Consider the following 20,028-nt stretch of genomic DNA (forward strand, 5'->3'; position numbering starts at 1 on the left):
AACTGTACTTGTCACTAAACACTCAGGGACTAAAGACTTCCTTTAGGGGGAGGTTTCTTCCCCTTAGCAGCCACATATAGGTTGGCAGTGAGATTTCCTGTGTACTGCAGTGTAAGTTGATTCCCTCTGCAGTGGCCCTCACTGCCCCATTTCTGATGCACTGTGGTGCTTTTCTAAATCATCCTTAAGCACCTGCTGCGAATGTAACTTAAGGTGTTTCTTTGATTCTTTCATTGACGGTATCTGCCTGTGACTTTGTATAATTTACCCACAATGTAATTGGTAAATGCATTCTCATTGGTTAGGGTTTTTTAATAAGGACATAGCAGCATTAATCCCATTGACTGCATGCCGCTGTCTGTATCATAATTTATTAAGTGAAGATTACTGGCAATCTCAAGTTATTCACTCCTGGTGGCCTTAAGGCCTTTTCTGCCTGGAAGGTTCTATCTGTTGTTTGGGTCTTCAGTCTGTCTAGTGCCATGATTATTGTTGTGATGCGGAAAAAAAAATGGTGACAAACTCCCTCTCTGTTTGCAGGATTTTCTATGTCTCTCACGACTCGCAGGACTTGAAAATCTTCAGTTACATCGCCAGAGATGGACAGAGCAACGTGTTCCGCTGTAACGTCTTCAAGTCAAAGAAAAAGGTAACCGTCCCCATTAAGCGTTTGCACGGTATGTCTCCAGCTAGCTGACGCTGCTGCTTGTATGATTCGGCTGCATTACACGCCTTAGCACGTTGTTTACACAAAGTGGGCTGGAAAGAAGCAACCTGCTGAGTTGTGGCCTCGTTACTTCAAGCATAGAAAAACATCTTAATATTGCTGTATACTATGTGGGCCATTACAGTGATAATAGCTGTTTTTTTCAGTCAGGTTACTATGCAAATTACTATAGTTTTTCACAGCATACTCCCTGTTTTATAGCAAAACATTTTGATCGGGAAAACTGATATTTGAATTGCTTCTGTGGTAAAATAAGTCTTTTAAAGTTTGTGACCATTTGCATAAGTTCCTTAAGTTTCCTAAACTGAAATCCTACTGAATTTCCTTAGCGGCATTAAGTTTGCTTTCATGGGAAAAAAAATAGAATTAATTCAGATCTCCCTATCTGCTTGTTAAATGAGCGTGACTCCCAGGAATCGATAATGACGTTAAAGGTGCTGCGGAGGGGAGCCCTCGTGAATTTCAATGACTCCGGGTTGTCTGGTTTAGAGGACGGAGAAGCAGGTCGGTGGAACCTGTCAAATTCGGGGTTTCAAGCCTCCTGATTACTCCCCAGCGTACTCACTTTGTGCTGGGGGAGCACTGCGTCTCTCAGCAGGTTAGGACGCCATGGCTGTGGTCAGAAGATCCCCGCAGATCCCCACAGATCCCCGCAGATTCCCGCAGTGTAATGTCACAGTTGACCCCTTGAACAAAAACCCTTTAACCCCATTGGCTGCAGGGTTACTGTCGGACACTCTGCATTCTCGAAAATGTACATCGCTTTGCATAAAAACATTTCCCAACTAAATAAAATGTAAATGTGTTACGATGTTTCGGCCAGTTTTACCTCCCCATAATTTCCTCGTCAAGCTTCCCCTTGCAGGACCAGCAGCCATGTTGATAGAAAGCAAACAGCATATCCTGTTATTTCCATTCATGGCCTATTATTGCTTTACCAGATTGGCCAATGTGAGCACAAATTAATATGGGAATGAGGCTCCTCAAATTGGCTTGATGATTGCTTTGTGGATTGTCAAATTTCCAATCTATTTTCATAAATGCTTTAATATTACACTTAAGATTGAATTGTGCCTGCTTGTATTGTTTGCCTGTGATGGGCTGGCCCCCCATCCTGGGTTGTTTCCCGCCATGTGCCCGTAGCTTCCAGGATAGGCTCCGGACCCCCTGCGACCCAGAAGGATAAGCGGGTTGGAAAATGAATGGATGGGTAGTTTGCCCAAATGCACATGAATGCATGACCAGTTTTCGCCATAATACCTCTTCTCTCAGTGACTGACTTTCATTTAGATTTTTAAAAATCTTTTTAGCCTAAAATGAATTGCACAGCTTTTCTGGCATTTTTGACAGTTATTTGTCACACTGATTTAATCGGTTCTTGGGGTCAGCCTGTAGCCAGGGGGTGGGTTTCCTGTTTCCGGGGCCCCGGAAAGTAGTGACCGCAGGGGGCCAGCAGGGGGCCGGATCTCCAGGGGCTCGTGCTGGTGCATGGTGCTGGTGCATGGTGCTGGTTCATGGTGCTGGTGCATGGTGCTGGTGCATGGTGCTGGTTCATGGTGCTGGTTCATGGTGCTGGTGCATGGTGCTGGTGCATGGTGCTGGTTCATGGTGCTGGTTCATGGTACTGGTGCATGGTGCTGGTGCATGGTGCTGTAGCCTCACGGTTTTAGGCCTCTGGCCTCAGTTCCTGTCCCTGGATCTGTGCATGCGTGTGTGTGCATGCGTGTGTGTGCATGCGTGAGGGTGGGTCCTTTATATATTACACTGTATATTACACTGTATATTACACTGCTCCGACCTTGCTGTTTTCCTCTGCTGGGCAAACACTTGTGGAAAATGGATGGATATTTTGTGCATGTGTTTTAATCATAGAACAGAATTCCAATACATTTCTGTTTGTTTTTTTTTCTGTTTGTTTTTTTTCTGTTTGGCATTGACTGGATCAGGCAGTGATGAATTGATATGCTGATTAACTGCACAGTTTTGCTTTCCACCTTTTTTAATTTTTTTTTGCCTCTTATTTCCATTGTGACACACTGATTGGCCGCTTAAGTCTTACATGCTCCTACAATAATTTATGTTACTATGAGAAGTCAGCTGACAGGTGCCTTTGTGGGGTCACTTTGACCCCAGGTTAGGTGTGAGCTGGTCTGCTTCTCTTCTAGTCCCAGAACCCCCTTCCTTGTCTCTTGTGTTTATGTCCTGACGGCTTCATGGCCATTTATAAACCTCCTAGTAGATTTTGAGTGACAGTGTGGGGATCCTCTTATGTCACGTTTCGCTTTGAAACAAGCAACAGAGCAAAAAATGCAACATCACATGGTCAAACATCTAAGCGTAGTATGATAGCCTCAGTGCGTCTTATTCCTTTCAGCACCAAATGATAGATTTCATCACCGTATTTTTATTGCATCACCAAGACGGATCTATTTCAGTGGAAATGTGTTTTTTAATAGAGGTTCAATGGTGGTGGTTGTTCTTCGGAAATGCTTCGCCCTCGGGGAGTATGAAGGCCATTCGGTCTGGGGATTTGAGGACCTCACAGGAAATTACTGATCACCTTTGAGAATAATGGCATCGCATGGCCCCCGATAAAGCAGCATTGATAGGTTTCTTTCAGTTGTATTTCACCTGCTCGCCTGATTTATGCTATTAATTGTGCTTTTAAGGGAGAATCTAAGGGGAGGAGAGGTGAGGCTTTTATAAAGAACAGGAACACTGGCTGTCGTTGCACCTGCCGCCTCATGTCCGCAGTGTCACATTCATGGTGGCATCCCACAGTAAAGGACTGATTTTGTTCTTCGAGCCCTCTCGCTCTCTCTCTCCTCCTCGCGCTCTCTCTCTCTCTCTCTCTCTCTCTCTCTCTCTCTCTCCGCTCTCTCTCCCAGTGCGGATCTCCTCGCATAAGATGCGTCTGGTGACATGGAGGAATGCCGTCGGCAGGCCAGAGAGCCGACCATCCTCAGCTTTATTTCATGTTGGGCCTCTGCGGCCCTCCTCAGAACATTCCAGAAATACCCGCAGTAATAAAGCAGAAGTTGGCACAGTTGAAGCCACGAAAAGGAAGTTTTGAAGATGCAGACGGTTCTTGTTTACACGGGTGGATTAGCTTATCTGTGGCCTCTAGGCTGCTACTTCAGCATGGACACTCGGGTGCCGCTGATTTAACCAGCTGCAGCGTTTTTCCCGGGGCAGGCCCATGAGGTTTGCCAGGACCTACGGCTATAGCTCAGGATAGCCTGCGAATTAATCTGATGTCTGACTTCTTTGTGCAGTCAGTTAAGCACGGTAAAGTGTGGGCAGAATTTTAAGTCTAAAAGACGGTGACTCTTTCTGAGATGAAGTGGGGGAAGGACGTCAGAGCATGTCGGTGATGCTGAGCCACATCTGTGGCAGCGTATGTCTGTCTTGTGGGACTCGGCACCATCTCAGTGAGATACTCACCCCGATCTGAAGTGCTTTGACCCATCTGGCTGGCAGCGTGAATGCGTTAAATGAGACGTACGCCCGTGCCAGGTCCCATTAACGAGCCGCTCTGTCCTGCCCGCCCCAGAGCCAAGCCATGCGCATCGTCCGGACCGTGGGCCAGGCGTTCGAGGTCTGCCACAAGCTCAGCCTGCAGCACACGCAGCAAAACGCCGACGGGCAGGAGGGCGCTGACAGCGAGAAGGCCAGCAGCGACTCCGGCGTTCCAGGTAGCTATTCCACCTGCGCATCTGTCTGCTGGTACAGGTCCGTTTTTATATTTCGTAGTTCACCTGACCCATGTCAGCATCACTATTTCAGCACCTCAGGAATTAGTTCCCATGACAGCTTGCTGCCGTTTCCAGACTGTCAATCACTGGGAGGTTGCTAAGCAACATTGTGTATTTTTATCTCCCTTTGAAACAGTGCAGAACCAAAATCGCATGCCATGCAGATTCTTCCTGGAGTTCTGGTGACCATTAAGTCACTGTTTCTGGGAAGCAGGTGAATCCTCATGCTTGTGAATGCTTCACCAGTTCTCATTTGAGAGCCGGCAAATACTGTCTCTGACATTTACGCCAAAGTGTAGCCGGCGGTGGGATTGCAGTCTCTGGGGCCCCCCCTCAGGAAGTCACTTTGGGGCCCTCAGGAAGTCACTTTGGGGCCCTCAGGAAGTCACTTTGGGGCCCTCTGCCATCTGTGTTTCCTGCATCCTCATCAAGGCATTTCATTGCTTTATGGTGAAGAAACTGGTCAGCTTAGGCAAATCTTCTGCTAGCAGCTTCCCATCATTCTTGGCGCTTAATAGCTCCATGTAATGTTAACGTTGGCTAGCGAGTAAAGTCAGAAGATCGTAGCTAGCTAGCTGGTTAACATTACAGGTTAATTTAATATGTGCTGTAGTGAGGTGACCTCCAGAGCATGTTCCTGCAGTGGTTATTGGATCAGAATCAGCCGGGATTCCGCCTCTGAGATTTCCGTGCTCCGGTCTCGCAGGTCAGCCGGCGTCAGCGGCTCGCGGGTCAGCCGGCGTCAGCGGCTCGCGGGTCAGCCGGCGTCAGCGGCTCGCGGGTCAGCCGGCGTCAGCGGCTCGCGGGTCAGCCGGCGTCAGCGGCTCGCGTGGTGAGCGGCTCGCGTGGTGAGCGGCTCGCGTGGTGAGCGGCTCGCCTTTTCAGTTCGCCATTTGACAGGTGCGGAGAAGACGGTCACTGAGGAGACGGACATTGATGCGGAGGAGGCGCCATCCAACAGCACCGTTGGCGAGTTCAGCCGCGGCGTCACAGACCTGGACGTGGCCAAGGAGGAGCAGGCCGCCGAGCCGGATAAGGAGGTACGCCGCCGAGCCGGATAAGGAGGTACGCCGCTTCGCTCTGGCCTAATGGGACACCGCGACAAGACTGTGGGTCCACGGTGTCGCCTGTCAGTTATACAGTTCGTTTTAATGTGAAGCGGCGTGTCCAAGCGGACAAACCGCCTGATGATCGTTTGGTTTCTATTGTCATCCTCATGTATTACTGAAGCTGAGATCATTGGGGGGGGGGGGGTGAGAGAGGCCAATGTGTCATTGATCAGAAGGCTGTCGGTTCATATCTCGTGCTCAGCAAAATAGTCACACATCCTCTCTGGGTCCTTGAGCAAGTTCTATGACCTGATAAATACATGACCCTAGACTTATTACTTACCTGCTGCCTTGTACAGATGACTTTATGCTACTTGTTCATTTGTATGATTGTTTTTTTATATGGAAGGATGGGGACGGGGCGTCCAGTAGGATCTTCGTGAGAGAGAGAGAAAGATAGAGAGAGAGAGAGAGAGAGAGGTTTTCAGCAGGGAACATGCAGTGACCCTCAGATCATTACTATCAGCCCCTGTTCCCAGTTGTCACCCCACTAATAAAGAGCAAGGCGAGTCTCAGGTGTTCACGTCTCTCACCAGGAAATGGATGATTGCCTTGGGAGCTGCAGCAGGCAGCTTCTCGGCTTTGTTAGCTCCATCACCGCGGCCCCGGCAGAACCGTGACGTATCGCTCTGGTTTAGGTGGCTGACAAAATGTGCGTTTCAGCTGGTGGCCTCTTCACTGGTTCTGTCTAAGGTAGCGTGTCTTTAATTCTGGGCCGGTCCTAATCTGATTCGTTCGTATGCAAGATGAAGATGAGATGAACTTTATTCATCCCAGGGGGAATTTCTTGCGCACGGAGCAGCACAGATGAACGTAAATATACTGCAAAACAGGCTAAGTGCAGAGACAGCAGACATAATCCGAGCAGGTAAACGTGGCGTAATTATACGCGATTAAAAAGTACATAACCAGAATATCATGAAAATATCATGAAAAGCAGCTTATTAAGGAAGTAAATCATTTAAGTAAAAATATGTGAATTAGCCTATGGTACATTAGGAAATAAAAAGCAGACTATGGCCATGGTGGGATGGTTCCTGATGTGCTGTGTCTGAGCTGGACGTCCGGAGGCGGCACTGTGGTGCCTGACGGCAGCAGGTAGGACGAAGGATAACTTGTAGCTCCTCTTAACACGCTGGAGGTGGAGTGAGCTGGCTGAAGGTGCTTACTGCACTTTTAAAAGTCGAAATGCATTTGTGATCGGAGCGACGCCCCCAGCAGCAGGGTGTGGCCTCACGCCTGCAGGATTTCAGCATTTCATTGCATCCTGAATTCTGTGTGTGTGCATGATCTCCCTGTTGCCTCCTTACTCTCGGCGAGTGAGTGTTTACACCCCTTGGAAGGCACTGGCTTCGTGTCCAGGTAGATTGACCACCTAATCCATGTCGGGGGGGGGGGGGGGGGGGGCACCATGAGCTGGGACAGGGTTTGTAAACTACCAGCTCAATTAAAAAGACCTGGATTTCAATTTAGCACTGAGTTCTTGCTGTGTGCTGATTGGTCAGTCTCCTATAATCATGCATGTGTCACTAATGTTAATGGGAAACAGCTGGATGAGTCTCTCAATCAAGGAAACAAACCAAGAAGAATTGAATTGGGATTGAAGCTCGTGTCACTGCCGGACGTGTGATGATCTTGCCATCGGATTGGCCTGACCTTCGAGGTGATTGCCTGGAATACACTAACGTTGTGTGGGCGCTATGGCAGCTCAGTGCCACCCAAACGCTGCATTACACAAAACCTGAAGTATTTGCAGCTCAGATATAGAATAAAATGACAGGTTCTTCAGTATGTGGTCTGCAGGCTGGAGTGTAGAATAAATTTGGCCATTCGGTTGACTTCAGACGCAGAATACACAGCAAAAAACGTCATTGTTTGGCGCAAATGTTTTATGGTGGTCAATGAATCTATTCTGTGAATAATGGATAAAAATCAATGCAGTCATTCCAGCTTAATGGCAAAAGGCTATAAACTAACAATAGGCTATTAGGGCTGAAGAATGGAATAGCATGAAAGCTGACTAAGCTACCGGAGCTTCGGCTTAAAGCAGCATTTTGCATTAGCGATCACTCACAGCAATCATACATCACCAATATTTTAATACTAGTTAATAAAGTCCATAGATTTCGAAAAGAGTGCCACTGTAAACATAAAAGTGGTTGCAGAAGGGAAATTAAATTCACTGGGGTTAAATAAAAATTGAATATATGTGACTGCTTAACAATAACAGAGCAGTGTAATCGTTATTGAAAGCTGGTTCAGTCCTGCAAAGAGTTCTATGTGTCAGTGACTTGGACTCCATTCTCTCTATAATAAAACTCTGTAGTGAAGCCTGATTCCAGCGTTCATTAGATATATTAAGAAGAGGTCGCACATCGCCTCACTTGGCACCGTCGTTCAGTTGTAAGACCCCGTCCGGTTCCGCTGGACCCAGTCATGTTAAACTCCTGTGTGCTGCTGAAGACTGAGAGACGACCTCATGTATTTAACATTTTCTGAGGATAATTACTACAATTTCAGCACAAACAGATGACACAGAGACGCAGCTGGAAAGGGCTGCAGTGTTAAACGTGTTTTATCTGCATGCTTTTTCCCCTCATTGGCTAATACGAACAGAGTTTTGTGCTTTAATCTGATGTAATGAGTGTTGTTTTCAGTCAGTAAGTACATGGAGCCAGTGGACTGATGTGTGGTCCTGTGGATTCGGCCTCTGCGACTGTGATCGGAAGGTCTTTGGTTCTAATCCCATGCTAAGCAGAGTAGTCACAACCCCCCCCCCCCACCCCCCCCAAAAAACCTGTACTCTGTCCCCAAACTTCTCTCTCACCTGTATATGGTTGTGTGTGTCTCAAAACGAGAGCAAACTGTGTGGAAGATGTGTGAAAGCGGAAGTGTTATAGTGTAATTTTGCAAATGGCAAATAAAGCATCGCTGGGATGTGGAGAAGCATTTATGTAGAGAGGAAAGTTGCAAACGACATTAGACGCTGTTAGATCTTTATCCTGGGGGGTTTTATAGAGGGCGGCGCTGGTCCTTCTATAAGGAAATGAAAGGGAGCCCCCCCCCCCCCCCCCGATCTTCTGCAGTCCTGATATTGTTCAGCCAGGTTTTCTCGGGACATCTGATATGAAGCGTCTGACAGCCGGGAAACGAGGCCCGGCCCGACTGGCGGTCATCCAGACAGGGGCCCGGCCCGACTGGCGGTCATCCAGACAGGGGCCCGGCCCGACTGGCGGTCATCCAGACAGGGGCCCGGCCCGACTGGCGGTCATCCAGACAGGGGCCCGGCCCGACTGGCGGTCATCCAGACAGGGGCCCGGCCCGACTGGCGGTCATCCAGACAGGGGCCCGGCCCGACTGGCGGTCATCCAGACAGGGGCCCGGCCCGACTGGCGGTCATCCAGACAGGGGCCCGGCCCGACTGGCGGTCATCCAGACAGGGGCCCGGCCCGACTGGCGGTCATCCAGACAGGGGCCCGGCCCGACTGGCGGTCATCCAGACAGGGGGCCCCGGGCCGACAGGCGGTCATCCAGACAGGGGCCCCGGGCCGACAGGCGGTCATCCAGACAGGGGCCCGGCCCGACTGGCGGTCATCCAGACAGGGGCCCGGCCCGACTGGCGGTCATCCAGACAGGGCCCCGGCCCGACTGGCGGTCATCCAGACAGGGGCCCCGGCCCGACTGGCGGTCATCCAGACAGGGGCCCCGGCCCGACTGGCGGTCATCCAGACAGGGGGCCCCGGCCCGACAGCAAGAAATCCTCGGCGGGGCCTGTAGCTGATGGAAGGAAATGAGAAGTAAACCCGTCGTTTGAAAGGAAGCATGAGTGAAGCTGGGGAGAGTCTGACATGAATAATTCACCGTGTACCTTTCACGTCCCGCACCGAAAATCCTGCATCAGCTGCTGACAGTTGCCAGTTAAGTCAGACAGGTCCATGTTGTTTTGTGGTTGGTAGACGTTTGCCATTGCAGTCATTTTCCTTTAATAGTGCATTTTATTTGCATAAAACACTGATAAGTTTGCTTAAATAATTTGGGCTGGGCAGAACATTTGTTATGAAGATTACTTATGAATACCGTAGTGATGTGGGAGTGTAAAGTAATAGCATGTGCCCTGCGGGAGGACAAATTGTCTCTGTTGTCTAGAAACACTCAATGGAAAGTCGTGGGTTTGTTTCTGGTATCGTCGGTAAAATCGACGTGTATTACAAGCGGCGATAACACAGCGTATTCGTCCGTTTCTTCTCGCCAGTGTTTATGTCACGATATCTTTGCCTTTAATCCTGACAGAAAACCTTTTTCATGCGTGGGATGTGTCCGGAAGAATAGCAGTAGTATGACATTTGCTTCTGGTACGAACCAGAACAGAAATGCCTGATGATGACATCAGAGGGGGATTTCATTACTCGCTGCCCAAGTGATCCTTTATCTGTTGAAAGTGATTGAGATTTTTGGACCAACATGATCTGGTGATAAACGGCTGACGCAGCAAAAGGGCTTGGTTGTGTGTGCTGTAAAACACGTTAGGATGAACTGAAGTTTGTAACAAGCGATACCATATTTGAGTGTAACGCGCTGGACCACGGGCCGGCTTTTGGTTGAAGCTGAGCTGTTGTATCAAGCATGCAATATGTAATGAATCTTTACCACCTTGTCATTGTGACATTTCACGCTGATTATTCCATCTGCAAGCGCGCTGTGTAATTCATGCTTAAATATGTCCTTTGTTGTGCTTCTGGCTCCATGTTTATTTCAGGCGCCACGTCATTATGGCCTGTTATAAATCAGCGTCTCATAATTAACTTTTTTAGTGTTACCATGGACCATGTCGGCAAACAATACCAGGTTGATTTGGGGGGTTTGTTGGGTGTGAGTGAATAATTCAGTGGTGTGTATCCCCCCTCCCCACGCATCCTGTAAGGATTAGGCACATGCAGGGGAGGGGTGCCTGAACACCTGTGCTTTATGCCCAACCGACTGAACGAGTAATTCCCCCCCCCCCCCCCCCAGTCAAGGATCACGCCAAAATTACTGAGGGACCTCAGCTTTTGCTTTTTTGATTTGTTTGCTTGTTTTCTGGAAGGGGGGCAGGTCAGGGGGGGGTTCCAGATCATCGCATGGGTGTCTTTCACAAAACTACTGTGGCCTCCAGTACTTGAGAAGAGGCTGTAATTTAACTTGCCTGGAACCGCGGCTGTGGTGGTGTGTGTGCTGCTGGTTCGCCATGGGCGTTAAAGCAGCTGGGAGTCATGTGTTCGGAGTTAGAGGGGGGGCGGCAGGATAATCTGTTTGTGCCGAGAGTTCTGGCTCTCGTCGGGGAGGCATGTCAGTGTGCTGCGATCCCTCATGCAGAGGGGAGGCAGCAGAGCTTAATGGTGAGGCTGGGAAATGATCTTCACTATTCCATTTTACAGTTTGCTGGTTCTCAATTGGCTGTGGCTTCTAGCTGTGTCAAAATGTCCTGACACTGGAGGTCTGTGGCTCAGTGGGTTAGGACACTGTGCTCCTGATCAGAAGATTGCTAGTTCAAATCCCAGCGTCGACAGAGTAATTTTACTTCTGGGCCCTTGACGGCCAATTGCTCCGGGGACTGCCTGACCCCTTTTCACAATTGTACGTTCCTTTGGGTAAAAGCATCTGCTAAATAAATGTGTATTCATGATCATGACTGTCATTTAGATACTGCAGGTGATGTAAATGGCCCTATTATGCTTTTATAGGTTTTATATCATTTTATTAAATGAAATGTGAAAGTATAGTCACATGATGCAATTTGCCACCGATTTCCGCTGGTGGCCAAATCCATCATTTCCCTGCACCTTTGTCAAGATGTTCCAGTTAAACACTCCGTGCTTTCATGTGAACGACGCTTTGATGTTTCATCACGCACGTTGGCGTTTGTCATTCCGCTGGTCCATTAGCTGTGTGATAAAAATGCTAAAACGGGCCGCTTCCAAGAAGATCAAGGCTGGTAATTATTTTTGCCAATGTTCCTGAAAGCCTCCCTGAAGAAGACCTTTTTTCTGAAGCAACGTGTGTGATGAGATTCTTGAAGACATGGACCAGTGAAGCGATCCTCCAGAGGAGCTAGCGTGGGCTCCTCTCCCAACATTTTCTCCCTTTTGATCCATGATTCGCTTAAGCGGAAACTGACCGCAGATCAGCTCTGTGCAGTGGCCACCTTATGATTAATGTCAGTTGAGCGCCATCTTGATCAGGCCCATGGTTGGGATGCAGATTAAAGTAGTTTTGATGTGACCCCCCCTCTCCTAAGAGGCACTATTCCTGAGACCTGCCGGTGGTCAGTGGTGGCTTAATGGTTAAAGAAACACACCTGCAACTGAAAGATTGCTGGTTCGAATCCCCGACCAGCAAGGCACCACTAGGGTACCCTGAGCAAGGTGCCGCCCCCAAGCGCTGCTCCCCGGGCGCTGAATTAGCTCCCCCTGCTGACACGATGTCACATATGGGTTAAATGCAGAGAACATATTGCGTCGTCGTGCACTGTGTGCTGTGGTGTGTCAACAATGATCACCAAATAAAAATAAAATAAATAAATAAAAATAAACCCACTTTGGGTCGACCTGTGGCTGAATGTTGCGATTTATCCATCATCTGAACCTCAGAAACTGGCTACTCTTACTGCACTTGCATTAAGTGGAGTTATCACGATGTCATACGCAGAGTTCGCCTTTTTTGACAGATGATGGTGGCCTTGTTTCAGCTCTGTACTTGCTGGAGTACAGATTGGATGCGGAGATAGTTGAGGAAGCGATAGTTTTAAGGGGACGTTGGGTCTTCATGAGAGACAGACGCATGTATACTGAGCTGAGTCACCCAACTGGCATCTCTGGGGCATTTGGCTTGAAGGGTCTCACTCAAGGGGTCAACAATTAAATGATCGCTCTATTGACCTTGGGATTTCAACCCACAGCATGAGCCTTAATCCGCTGAGCCACTGCCCTGTATGTAATATAGCTCCATATCCACTTATTTCCACTGACAATAATTAACCATTAATTGCCTGTCAGGAAACAGGAGGAAATGTTTGTGAGCGAGAAAGAGGACTAATGTTTGTTACTAACGTGGGACTCGATTGGGCAGCTGGTAATGTCCCGTGGAAATGTAGGCGGCTGAAAGTGAAGTGGTAGTTGGGTATTTTTAGAGGTTTCCGAGCAGCCAGCAGGTTAAATGAAACTATTTCCATGGCAGGACATTGGTTCAATAGCCAGGAAATAGTCCTGTTGTTACCAAAGAAACTTGATTTCTTTGATGTCTTCTTGAACAGGGGAAAAAAAATTCTCAGCCATTAAATAGCAATAATAATCATCATGATAATAAATATTAAGGAATAATAGCAGGTCATGTGGTATGATATGACGTCACTGATCCATGGCATGCCTGCCAGTAACATGCGTCGCATCATCTCTCGTTCGCCATCCTAAATTACCCACACAGATCCTGCTGGGATTTTAAATTTCCACACGAAGCCCAAATAAAGCTTTTCCCGTTGATTGCATTTATCGCGGATGAAATCGTCTCTTGAAGGAAGGGGTAGTTATCCATCCGTTTGCTCATTTTAGGCGGCCCCAAGCCGTCTGAGGCGTGTGCGGTTTTCGTAGGTCTCACCCCAGTCCTCCTTCTGCCGTTTGGAAATCCGAGGCTCTGCAGCACGATTCTCCGGTTCAGCTTGACTAACACAGCTCCCTCCGTATGAATAATGTAGCATTAGTATGGTCAGTGTCATCCCTACTCTGATTTAATATGTTCTCTTACCCACTGGTGTCACAGTAGCAATGAGTAGAATCACAAAAGAATTTGCTGGAAATTGCATGTGGTATAATTGGCTGTTTTATGCTTTTCCAGGAGTCTTAGCTGACTGTTGTTGGATGGGAAAATGGATAAAAAGCATTTATTCTTGGAACTAGTTCTTAAATATGCTTAAACATTTTTTTACAAATGGTTAAATGATTGTGCTGATATAAATGAAAATATTGATTAATATTTAATTCAGTCTTCCTCCCCTCTGTAGCAACATGCCGGCCAACTGTGTTTGTGCAATAAACAGATGTTTTACGAACTAAATAAATAGCTATGCAGTAGAGTCAGGAGGTCGTAGCTAGCTGGCTGGTTAACAGAATATGCTGTTTCGGCTTCTCTGCGTTCATTTAATATTTAGTGCAGGAACTGTTTGTGGTCAGCAGCGAGTGCCGTGCCAGTGTGTGGTGTGGGTGGGGGTTAGGGTAAACACCGTCGCTCAATGTATGTGGAGTATAACTTCGGGAGGCCCACACAAATGCATGGATTGAGTGCTGGTCAGTTCCACCATTTGGTGTAACCAGGATTTTACCTTAGTTATCCTGAATTTGCTTAGTCACTTCTAAAGTATATTAATCGATGAAGCAATGAATACGTTTTCCAGTTCAGTTTTACCTTGCATGACTGCATCAGGTCAAAACAGGAACTTGACAGAATTCATTCTGCCAGGCTGTGAGCTCCTTTCAAGATCACTAAGCAGTGAGAAACCGGTGTCAAGGAAATTCTGACAAGGAGGCGGCCAGCGCAGGTGTTGTTTACAAGGTAGCTGCTGACAAAGTTAGCCAAGCAAACATCTGCTGTCTACAACACATCCAACCAAGTCGCATTAGCATTCAACTCGGAGGCTCCGCTCGTTCTATTCCGACGTGCAAATTTGAATAAAAGTGATGCGAAAATCCATATCATCTCTTGATTCGGGATAGATTGGAGAGAGAGCCATCCAAGGTGAACTTTGTGCCTGTTATTAAGCTTCTGCTGCCTTGTTTGTTTGAAATCGAGACTAATATATGCAATGGGATTTATTGTAATTTGTTTTCATTTTTTTTACTGTGTCTGCGTCATTAATTAACAAGGTTTTGTTTTTCTCCCCTTCGCTCTTTGTGTCACATTAAGTATAGCCAAGGACACAGAGCATGCAGAGCAGTGGTATTGGTGCAGGGAGTCATTTAGATGGTGCCGAAAGCCAGTGTTAAGGTGGGTGACTCCTTGGGCTAAAAAAGCCAGTGTAAAAGTGGGTGACTCCTAGGGCTAAACAAGCCAGTGTAAAGGTGGGTGACTCCTAGGGCTAAAAAAGCCAGTGTAAAGGTGGGTGACTCCTAGGGCTAAAAAAGCCAGTGTAAAGGTGGGTGACTCCTAGGGCTAAGAAAGCCAGTGTAAAGGTGGGTGACTCCTAGGGCTAAAAAAGCCAGTGTAAAGGTGGGTGACTCCTAGGGTTAAAAAAGCCAGTGTAAAGGTGGGTGACTCCTAGGGCTAAAAAAGCCAGTGTAAAGGTGGGTGACTCCTAGGGCTAAAAAAGCCAGTGTAAAGGTGGGTGACTCCTAGGGCTAAATAAGCCAGTGTAAAGGTGGGTGACTCCTAGGGCTAAATAAGCCAGTGTAAAGGTGGGTGACTCCTAGGGCTAAAAAAGCCAGTGTAAAGGTGGGTGACTCCTAGGGCTAAATAAGCCAGTGTAAAGGTGGGTGACTCCTAGGGCTAAAAAAGCCAGTGTAAAGGTGGGTGACTCCTAGGGCTAAAAAAGCCAGTGTAAAGGTGGGTGACTCCTAGGGCTAAAAAAGCCAGTGTAAAGGTGGGTGACTCCTAGGGCTAAAAAAGCCAGTGTAAAGGTGGGTGACTCCTAGGGCTAAATAAGCCAGTGTAAAGGTGGGTGACTCCTAGGGCTAAAAAAGCCAGACGTGTTGATTCAGCAGACAGATTCTGGGCAGGTAAGGGAATGTTGAGAAAAGAGTACAGGGTTAAAGGTCTGTCTTGTTCCTTTGGCCTCCTGATGTGACACCTTGCGTAGAATTAGGGGACCCTTTGCATTTGTCATTTAGCAGGCTCTGTTGTCCAAAGCGACAAGTCATAAGTGCAGCTAGGCTGAGCTTCTAATGAACGCCCAGGTAGAAGAAGCGGCATTGGAGCAGGAGCTACACAACATCTTCCAAACAAAGTAAGAACTTACTGGGACTATTATTCAGTCAGCAGATAGTGTCCCACTGAGAGCCTTCAGCGAGTATGGAGAGGTGAAAGCTAGTAGGTGCTTCTGGAACAGAGGGGTCTTGAGGTGTTTCTTGAAGGTGGAGAGGGAGTCTGATGACCAGATGTGCTTAGCATTCATATAGCTGCATCTGGGACAAATTGTCATGACAGAAACCGACCTTCACCGAAACATTGTGCGGGTCGTTCATGAAGTCGGTATCTGGCTGGTGACATTTCTGTGTTTTCGGCTCGGCTTTGGGAGATGAAGAATCCGGCCACGGCGGGGAGCCTCGGCCATTTATCTCTGCCAGAAAGTGTCACTGCTCGTCAGACTGTTAAACGTTTGCTGCATAACCCCAGTGGCCATTAGGCAGCGGTAATTAATGAGCCTGTATCAGCCTCCACCCTCTTTCACTCTATTTTTAGGTCGAGGCTGCAATATTTCCCAGTCCTGGAATCTACATCATATCTGATTTTTCTTTGTACTGTATCTACCAGTTACAAAAGTAGGGAGAACTGGGAATCCCCACAGGAGATCTGGTGTAACCTGAAAGGCATGCTGCCACTGTAAGCCTCCCCGGCAGAAGTGGCCTATGGATGGATGGATGGATGGATGGATGAGTGGATGGATAGAAAAATGCTCGGTTGCACAGTAATGTGCTTAATTAACATAACGAATTTTTCAAACTCATGCAGTACGTGTGGAACGTTTGCCTTTGACTGGCTCTTCACTCACTCTTGTGTCCTCCGTGGTCTCCTCAGGTCCTGGAGGACGTCAGCATCCTGCTGGCCACCCCCAAGATGCTGCTGCCGTCGTCGGGGCAGGCGCCCGCCGACGCCCCCCTGTCCCGGCACCACCAGGTGCAGTTGCTCCAGCAGCAGCTCCACCAGCAGCAGCAGCAGACCCAGGTTGCCGTGGCCCAGGTGAGAAGCTGGAGAGGGGGAGGGATTTAAGTGCCGCAGGCTGGCCGAGAGGAAGGCCGGCTATGTTGATAATGGCCCTGCTGGTGCCACGCAGAAAGCCGCTGCTGTGTGTATCGGAAAGGTGGGGCAGGGGCTCGGTGAGCAGCACTGTTGTTTCACACCTGCAGTGCTGGTGTTTTTAATCCCACCTCCGCTCTCCGGTTTCTGCCTGCAGTCCAAACGCGTGTGGTGTGCTAAGTTTGTGTTGAAATCGCCCACAGCGTGTGTGTGCCCTGCGACGGACCGGCATCTCGTCCAGGGTGCCCACTTGCCCTCTGTTATCTGGGATACGCTCCAGGCCTCCCCCGTAATCCTGTCCAAGATAAGCAATTGGACGGTGGATAGACGGATGGACGGAACGTCTCTTGGAATGTACACACGGCCGCTCTCTGATTATGCAAGACGTAGCATTTGGCGGAAGCCTCGGCTTGACAGATCGCTTGTCACGCCATGCTGGGGAAAGTGCAGATGATTGATAGGCGGCCGCGCGTCTGCCCGCTTTCCGCCCGCTTTCTGCTCGCCAGCCGCTGTTGTGTTGCGGGCGGAGGTGCCAGGCCAACGTGGGCTTCTTTACAGACGCCAGTACGGCGCGGGCACAGCAGTGGCTGCCTGCCCAGGTCCCTGCCTGGCCGTCCGCCCATGCCAGCTTTTCCTAGCTGCGAAGCTCAGCAGTGCCTATAGGCACCTTATGAATATGGAACCCCCTTTTCCACTTTTTCCTTAATTGCTTTCCCAATGTCCTCGGGCAGGCGGCCGACGTTCCGGGATTTCCCAATGTTCCGTTCCGTTGTGAAGCATCGTTTCTCCTCCTGACATTCCCCAGTGTACGTTCGTTTCGCTATCAGAGCCGACCCGAAGGGGATCCGGTGTACCCTGTTTGATTTGTGGCGGCACTTGATAGAGGGTAGGCGAACTCTAAGGAGGCCAGAGGTAGAGACATTTTTGTCAGAACGTCATGCTCGCTGCCGTGCTGTTGGCCCAAGGCAGCTGACGACGGTCACTCTGTGCTGGATGTGCAGTGGGGGATGCTGGGAAAGGCTTGAAAGGAAAGCAAGCTTTTTAAGTTACGTTATTAAAGCTCAGTATATCATCTTTGTCATTCCTTTATCATTCCGCCCTCAGATAACAAACAAAATAACAAAAAAAATCTAAATTATAAAGACCATAGATGTGTGAATGTAAACGTTCATATTATAGTCTCAACATGTGATCAAATGACAGAGCTAAGTAAATGTATATTATGAATTTAAAATGTTTTGCTTATGCTGATTTTAAACGCGTCGTTAATCAAGTTAGTGTTGTATTTAACAACTGTATTCTACATGTTGCATGATTAGAAGTTGAGTATTATCGAGCTTTGAAGACAATCTTTCTGTAACCTACCTGAGGTTACTGATGAAAGTACGATAAGTTAAAATGGTTTGAATGGTTGCTGGGGATGTAAAAGGTCAAGAACTCCTAAAAATGCTCAGCAAATGTGTTTCATAGATAGAATGAAGGTGATTTCTGTGTGTGTGTGTGTGTGTGTGTGTGTGTGTGTGTGTGTGTGTGTGTGTGCGCGTGTGCGTGTGCGTGTGCGTGTGCGTGTGCGTGTGCGTGTGCGTGTGCGTGTGCGCGTGTGTGTGTGTGTGTGTGAGATCACAAAGGGTCAGATGCATTGCAGCCAGACAGGACAGCCGGTTAAATCCCTGGTGCAACACGTTCAAAATGTCAGCAGTGTTTGGATGCAGAGTGCTGATAAATTGTGATTTGTGGATTCTGGCTGCCTGTAACGTTCACTTTCTGGGATTTTTTCTGCTATCGAATTCAAAGTGCTTTATTCTCGAGGAGGGCCACAAAGAATGACCTTTCCAATATAATTAATTGAATGCATAATTTACTGGCAGGTGGGGAATATTTTAGTGTTTTTACTCCCAAAAAAAATGAATAATTGGGAAAAGGAAACATATTTTAAGATTTATACCAGCAAATGAACTATGAATGAACCGTCTAGTCAAACTGCAACCAAAATGTGTCATATTTGTTTGTTTACATTATCCATGTCGGCATCGGTGGGCGGTGTGTGGGTCAGGCCTTCGTACTTGTGACCGGAAGGTCGTCGGTTCATATCCTGTGTTTGGCAGTGTGCCCACATCTCTGTTGGAACTTTGAGCAAGGCCCTTAACCCCCCAAAAAATGCTCTAGGGATGCTGGATGGACAGCTGACCCCACGCTTGGACTCAAAGCTTCTAACTCACCTCTGTATAAAGGAGAGCGAGAAAGAAACGCAAGAACATTCCGATGTACCTGAACAAATGGAAAAATAAAGATTCATTTGCATTTCCATTCCTGTAGTGTTTCTCCAGAAACCGAAAGGAACAGCAGAGCAGCAAAATGAATGGAGAAGATGAAAGTTCTGTTGCAATGAATCTCGAATGCAAACACGCAAAGTGGATTTTGCCGTCCTTTCATGTCTGCGATTCGCAGACCTCGTCTTGATGCCAATCCGTCTGCCGGGCTATCATTCTGGGTTGCTGGTTCCGGTGGCTTGTCGTAGACCCAGCTTCATTTCATTTGTTTGTGTTGGGTTCTGCTGCTGTGGTTCTGAATGACCGATCTGATTTTTATTGAAACTGACCTCCAGTGCCCAGTGCCCAAGCGATTTATTTTGGCGTTCCTCAGCTGGCCTGCTCCACCCTTTGCTCTGGTACCGTCTAGCAAACATAGCCGTACCCCGCGTGCTTTGATCATCGAGCTGTCACTGGTTCCCCAACCAGCCACACTGCCCTCCCCGCAGTTCAGTGTTCAGTGACTGGGGGTAAAGATATTTCATTTTTAATCTGGAAACTCGAGAGCCCATAGGGGCTCACAATTTCTGTTTATCTGGATCCAGAAGCTATCATATATTTGTATTTTACCTGAAGAAATCATTTTAAATATGCATAGTTTAACTTGGGGTTTTTCTCAGAGTAAGTGGGCTCATTTTTACAAGCTTAAGGGTTTAATGCACTAGTCATTTAGGTTTAACTGGCTTAGTGTATAAGGGGTCCAGCTCACTAAAGCCTCATTAATGTTTAGTTACTGTCTTTATGCAGGTTTTAGCACCACTTTACGAAATTTAGTGCAGAGTTATAAGTTGCGCAAGCATCGCTGTAGTCATGTAAGAGTCCTATAGAAGAATTCATTGCAGAATGCATCATGTGGAAACTTTACCTTCTGGTTAATTGTGCTGTGGGTGAATCCTGGTTTTCTTTGAATTTAAAAGCTATGAATGTGGACTGATATGCTCACATGTGTGTTTTGAACAGGTTCACCTCCTGAAGGACCAGCTGTCTGCAGAGGCAGCGGCCCGGATCGAGGCCCAGGCCCGCGTCCACCAGCTGCTGCTGCAGAACAAGGACCTGCTGCAGCACATCTCACTGCTGGTGAAGCAGATCCAGGAGCTGGAGATCAAGCTCTCTGGACACAACTCCAGTAAGCAGCCGCTTTGCTGTGCTGT

At 48.0% G+C, this 20,028-nt stretch overlaps 1 protein-coding gene across 6 annotated transcripts in view; it reads left to right on the forward strand.

The window, feature by feature from the left end:
• Positions 1-20,028, forward strand: part of nos1apa (nitric oxide synthase 1 (neuronal) adaptor protein a) — a 65,894-nt gene that overhangs the window by 35,465 nt on the left and 10,401 nt on the right. For 3 of the 6 annotated variants that reach the window (XM_048976557.1, XM_048976559.1, XM_048976560.1), the window contains 5 exons: positions 541-649; positions 4,281-4,422; positions 5,368-5,522; positions 16,350-16,511; positions 19,838-20,003. In XM_048976557.1, the coding sequence (XP_048832514.1) occupies positions 541-649; positions 4,281-4,422; positions 5,368-5,522; positions 16,350-16,511; positions 19,838-20,003 (734 nt within the window). The other 3 variants (XM_048976558.1, XM_048976561.1, XM_048976562.1) reach the window with 3 other exon arrangements.

Source organism: Brienomyrus brachyistius, chromosome 15 (assembly GCF_023856365.1).
Source record: "Brienomyrus brachyistius isolate T26 chromosome 15, BBRACH_0.4, whole genome shotgun sequence".
In the NCBI taxonomy this organism is placed as follows: Eukaryota; Metazoa; Chordata; class Actinopteri; order Osteoglossiformes; family Mormyridae; genus Brienomyrus; species Brienomyrus brachyistius.